The sequence below is a fragment of the Eretmochelys imbricata genome, chromosome 13 (genome assembly GCF_965152235.1).
Source record: "Eretmochelys imbricata isolate rEreImb1 chromosome 13, rEreImb1.hap1, whole genome shotgun sequence".
Lineage (NCBI taxonomy): Eukaryota > Metazoa > Chordata > Testudines > Cheloniidae > Eretmochelys > Eretmochelys imbricata.
The window spans coordinates 36,630,849-36,637,140 of NC_135584.1; the positions used below are offsets into that span (position 1 = coordinate 36,630,849).

General features: G+C 41.6%; 1 protein-coding gene across 1 annotated transcript; it reads left to right on the forward strand.

Moving 5' to 3' along the window:
- Positions 1 to 3,571: 3,571 nt before the first annotated feature.
- LOC144273213 (olfactory receptor 6N1-like) lies at positions 3,572 to 4,528 on the forward strand. The gene has a single exon (XM_077831739.1). It carries the CDS (start codon positions 3,572 to 3,574, stop codon positions 4,526 to 4,528), a length of 957 nt encoding a protein of 318 aa, XP_077687865.1.
- Positions 4,529 to 6,292: the final 1,764 nt, after the last annotated feature.

Here is a 6,292-nt window from a genome sequence, read left to right on the forward strand (position 1 = left end):
TGTGTGTGTGTGTGTACATATATATATGCACAAAAATATGTACATATATATGCACACAAAAAAATCCCTGGAACCTAATCGCCCCTATTTACATTAATTCTTATGGGGAAATTGGATTCGCTTAACATTGTTTCGCTTAAAGTAGCATTTTTCAAGAACAAAACTACAACGTTAAGCGAGGAGTTACTGTAAAGGGAAAAAGTAGAAAAGGGCTAACATATATTTGTCTCGGTTTTCTAAAAGATCTCCTCTAGTTCAAAGAGGAATGAATTCAGGAAAGTCCTATGCCTGTATGTCCAGACTGCACATAATTTCAGGCCCAGGCATTGTAAGCAGTGCAGTCTGGATGCTCAAGTGCAGGCATGGAAACACTGAGACCTGGGTTTACAATGCACTGTAGATATATCTTATGAGATGCAAGGTCAGACTAGATCATCACCGTGATCCTTTCTAGTCATATAATCTATGAGTCAATGAACCCAAGTCTGATAAATATAAATCTGCAGAGACTGAAGAATTAGAAGGAGCAGACATGAGTTTGTTTATAACTCTTATGTGAGAAGAGAAGCTGTGGGCAGCTTCATATGTTACACTTCATAGTAACACCAAGCAACATTGTTGGTAGCTAAAAGGGGTCCAGACACACTCTGGACATGAAGATGTCACAGGCAGGAGGTCAAATGTCTTCATTAACACTTAAGTCCTAAAATTCTCCTACCATAATAAGAGGAAGATCCTATAGGTGACCAGGAACATAGGAATGGATCCAGAACGGAGCAGTTCAGTGGTCCATATAATCAGTAGCTTCTGTTTGATGGTGACCAGTATCAAATGCTCCTGAGGAAGCAACAGAATTATATAACACATTTCTTCATTGTCCCAGAGAGATATACATTGCTTTAAGACCCGAAAAAAAGGTATTTATTTCTCTTATGAAACTAGATTATCTAATGTACTTGGGCATATTCAGATGATTCAAATCAAAATCCAACTTTTGTGTTGATATTAAGACTGGTCCAAAATTTTCCATCCAAAGTTTTCTAGACTGGAAAACTGAGGTTTTGATAAAAAACAGCTTTCTCCAAAAGGGTCTGCTTTCCTGCAAAAGTCTTTCACTTTTACTTGGAACACCAAGAACACAAAATAAGAGAGAAATTTTTGAGGCAAAACCAGAAAATATTTTGGTTTGGGGTTAAAAGATGTTCAGTAATTTTCAGCCAGTTCAGTGGCCAAAGCAAAAATAACTGACAAATGAATATATTTTTTAAAATGTTTTGATGTTTTAACTTTTTTTCCAACTAAAAACCAGCATTTCCTTGGGAGAAAGGATCAGTCAATTGTGAGAGACAGGACACTGAACAAAACACTCCTCTGATCTTCTTTAGTATGACAGTTCCCATGTTCCATTTAATAATGCCTAAGTATAAAAATCATCAACTCTTCAAAAATGGTGAAGAGAGAAATCAGTGTATTAAAAGGGAGAGATAGGGAGATAAAGAAAGAGATCAGGATTGAGAAGTCAACTCTATAGCTTAGAAGAGTTGTGTCCGATACTTCTTTTAAAAATGGATGACATTAAGGGTTATTAGTATATAATGGTAAATGGTAAATTTATTGGTAACTGGTTAAAGGATAGGAAACAAAGTGTAAGTATAAATGGTCAGTTTTCAGAATGGAGAGAGGTAAATAGTGATGTCCTCCAGGGGTCTGTTCTGGGATGAGTCCTATTCAACATATTCATAAATCATCTGGAAAAAGAGGTAAAAAGTGAGGTGCCCAAATTTGCAGATGTTACAAAATTACTAAAGATAGTTAAGACAAAGGCAGACTGTGAAGAGCTACAAAAGGATCTCTCAAAACTGGGTGACTTGGGCAACAAAATGGCAGATGAAATTTAATGTTGATAAATGGAAAGTAATGCACATTGGAAAGTATAATCCCAACTATACATACAAAATGATGGGGGTCTAAATTAGCTGTTACCACTCAAGAAAGAGATCTTGGAGTCATTGTGGATAATTCTCTGAAAACATCCACTCAGTGTGCAGTGGTAGTCAAAAAAGGGAACAGAATGCTGGGAATAATTAAGAAAAGGATAGATAATAGGACAGAAAATAATGTTAGCTCTATATGAAACCTTGGGACGCCCACATCTTGAATACTGCTTGCAGATGTGGTCGTTCCATCTCAAAAAAGATATATTGGACTTGGAAAAAGTTCAGAGAAGGGCAAGAAAAATCATTAGGGGTATGGAACGGCTTCCGTATGAGGAGAGATTAATAAGACTGGGACTTTTCAGGTTGGAAAAGAGATGGCTAAGGGGAAATATGATTAAGGTCTATAAAATCATGACTGGTGTAGAGAAAGTAGATAATGTTGTTTACTACTTCTCATAATACAAGAACTAGAGGTCAACTAATGACAGGGCCGTCCCTACCCATACTCAAAGTACACTGCTGAGTAGCGCACCAGGAAATTTGGGTCACCAAATTTCCTGGTGCCCTATGCAGCTGGGTGTTGCTCCAGCCCCCTGCTCTGCCTCTTCACCATGGCCTCCGCCCCTGCTACACCCCAGCCCCACCTCTTCCCACCCCTGCGCTGCCCCAGCCTAGCCCCCACTCCCCTGAGGACTTCAGCAGGGGTTGGACCTGCACTCACCAGCAGCAGTAAGTGGAGCAACCCAGCCCCCAGCCCACTCCACGCTGCCGGCAGTTTCCCCCTGCCCCCCAAGCCTGCTCCTGCCCCCCCAGGAGGCCTGCCCCCCCCCCACAGCCCGCAGGGGGGCTGTGTAGGGCACCAAAATGGCTAGGGATGGCCCTGTCTAATGAATTAATAGGCAGTAGGTATAAAACAAAGAAAATGAAGTATTTCTTCACACAGTGCACAGTCAACCTGTGGAACTCCTTGCCAGACAATGTTGTGAAGGCCAAGACCATAACAGGGGTCAAAAAAGAACTATATAAATTCATGGAGGATAGGTCCATCAATGGCTATTAGCCAGGATGGGCAGGAATGGTTTCCCTAGCCTCTGTTTGCCAGAAGCTGGGAATGAGCAACAGGGGATGGATCACTTGATGATTACCTGTTCTGTTCATTCCCTTTGGGGAACCTGGCACTGGCCACTCTTGGAAGACAGGATAATGGGCTAGATGGACCTTTTGTCTGACCCAGTAGGGCCATTCTTATGTTCTTATTAATGTCTATTTCCTGAAACAAGGGGGAAAAAAAGCAAACATGATCAGAAGTGAAATCCCAGCCTAGGATATTGTTTCTGCTGTAAAATAATAGGAGTTTAGGGTACCACTGAGGATAAAAAAACGAAACTTTCAGAGTTCTGTCAGGGGTATGGATCAGTAGAGAATTTATTTGATCTTTTCTTGGAGAAGGTGGGAAACAGGAATATACATGATCCAAAGCAGAAGGTCAGATGATGCATCAGCCATTCGGACAAATCACCACAAGGGGATATGGGGGACTAAGCCTTTGTGCAATGAAATAGAAGCAGTACATTGAAAAGTACCCTGATGTTTTTCAGCTGCCAGTTCAGTTTTCTCTTCCAAAGGTAGAACCCATGGCAGACACGGAACTAGGAAATGAAACGGCCGTCAAGCAATTCATCCTCCTGGGCTTTGGAGACCTCCCTGAACTGACGAGCTTTCTCTTCCTGCTCTTTCTACTGATCTACATTGTGACCCTGGCTGGAAACATCCTCATTGCAGCATTAGTTGTAGCTGATCAGTGCCTTCATACCCCCATGTACTTCTTCCTGGGGATTTTGTCCTGCTTGGAGACCTGCTACATCTCCACCATCCTGCCCAGGGTGCTGGCCAGTCTCCTGACTGGGGACAGAACCATTTCTGTTAGTGGTTGTTTTGTACAGTATTATTTCTTTGGTGGCCTGGCAGCTACAGAATGTTACCTCTTATCTGTGATGTCTTATGATCGGTATTTAGCTATATGTAAACCACTGCATTATGGAACTGTTATGAATGGCAAGTTTTGCCTCCAGTTAGCAGCAGGGTCTTGCATCATTGCCTTTGTGGTTGTCACCATATTAATATGTTTGATGTCACAATTAACTTTTTGTGGCCCCAGTAAAATTGACCATTTCTTCTGTGACTTTACCCCAGTGGTCCAACTGTCCTGCAGTGATACCTACTTGATAGAACTTGTTGCTTTCTGTTTTGCTTCCATAGATATCTTTCCCCCATTTCTATTAACGCTGACATCCTATATCTGTATCATAGCCACTGTCGTAAGAATCCCATCCACTACTGGGAAGCAAAGGGCATTTTCCACCTGCTCCTCTCACCTGATTGTAGTTACAACCTTCTACGGGACCCTAATCATGGTGTATGTCGTACCAAAAACACATACACTGAGAAACCTGAACAAAGTGTTCTCTGTCTTCTACACAGTCCTGACTCCAATGCTCAACCCCCTCATCTACAGCCTGAGAAACAAAGAGGTCAAGGAGGCTTTGAGGAAATCTCTCAATCGATTTGTGGCTTTTGTGAGAATTTGGTGACACTGAGCTAACTCATTTAGGTTACACTAAAACGTGATACCCTGAGCTGTATTTTTGAATCTGAAAGGCAATCAATCAATGTCTTGTTCCCTATCATAGTCTTGGCAATTTTGGTTCACTCTTAAGAAACCACTGAAATAAGCACCATCTCCATCTGTAGCTTTCATTTGTTCATAGATCCTGATATTTAAAAGCCAGAAGGAACCATTATGTGCATCTAATCTGACCTCCCATACAAACAAGGGCAGACAGTCTCACTCAATGATCCCTGCATCCCAGGAACCTGGTGTGAAACTAGAGCATGGATCTGGAGCTGCTGTGTAATAATTTACTAATGTTGTATGTTGGCCTGGTTACTGACACTGTTTTCTGTATGACAATATGGGGTTAACTCAACAGGCGACTGTTTTAAAAAAAAACAGGCAGGATGGAAAAGGTAAGGCACCTTTCCACAAACCCTTCAGGGACAGTGCCAAAATTATTAACTTTGATGATTTTGGCTTGCTTTCCTATTGAGCCTACAGGACTGCTTTGATATGGCTCAAAGTCCTGTGAACACAGAAGATTGAAAGAACTGCAGCAGGCCCTAAGGATTCCTCTATCAATTGTGGGTAGTAATTTAAGGGGAATCAGAGTAATATACACAACACCACAGTGAGGGCATCTAAAGATGCTAGGTATTCCTAGGTCAACATCAGGCCTGGTGGGGCTTTAGAAATGACACAACTGCATATATCCTAGATCCCATTGATTTACAATAGGACTTAAGCACATACATCACTTAGGTGTTTTGAACATTTTATCCATAGTGTATATCATTATTGCCTTTGCACATTGGAATACTACATACCCCAGCTATGTAGAAGCTACCATTTGCTGTGGGATGCTTCTTTGAAAGCATCTTCTTGTTGTCATCTCTTTCCCTGAAGAGAATTGGTTTGTTTTCTCCAGCTCTTGGGGATGAATAAGGTTATCTTTATATTTCTCACTACAAAACAAAGTAGACAATTGTTCTTCCCAACTAACCAAACCGAAATACCTAATCTAAAATACTTTAACATGGACCCAGTCTACCTCCATTTGGAATAATGTTGTGCATCAAAGCTTTGCTAGCAACAATTCCCACTCATCCTTATTTCACGAAAGACTATGTGGGGAGAACATGAAATATAATGATGAATCATGATTTTAATGCTTGGAAGGATATTTGTCTATGTTATAATGGTTGGATGGAATGAAAATGTAACAGTATGTACAATGTCAGTGATAACAGGCCAGATTCTGACCTTAGTCAGACTGTTGGAAACAGGAAGGAAAGGCTTTGACTTCAGAGTTCCATATTCAGCTGGAATTGAGGTCAGAATCTGATCCTAAATGCACTTAAATTGGTGAGATGGTTGATCCTTTCCCATCCCTCACCCCCAACTGTCTCTCGTGCCCATTATAGAGTATAGCTGCCCCTTCCATGCCCCTACTCTCTGCTGCCCCTAGTTTCCATTATACAGTATAGCCACCCCTTCCCCATCATTACGCTCTGTTGCTCCCTATCAACGATTCCAGGATAATAATTTAGGTGATCCCAAGTTGTCAAACTTTTTCAGGCACTCAGGCAAACTTTTCCATACCCCCATCAAATGTTTCACACCCCTCTTGGCATGCACCCTGGTTAATCAGTGCTAAGGTCATGGCATCAGTCCCACCCCAAGCATGTGTAGGGAGGTACAGGCAGGCCTTCGGGCAGCAATTTTTCCTCTCCCCAGGTCA

Excerpts from the sequence above, each read along its gene's own strand:
- LOC144273213 (XM_077831739.1), top strand. The coding sequence starts at position 3,572 with ATGGCAGACACGGAACTAGGAAATGAAACGGCCGTCAAGCAATTCATC.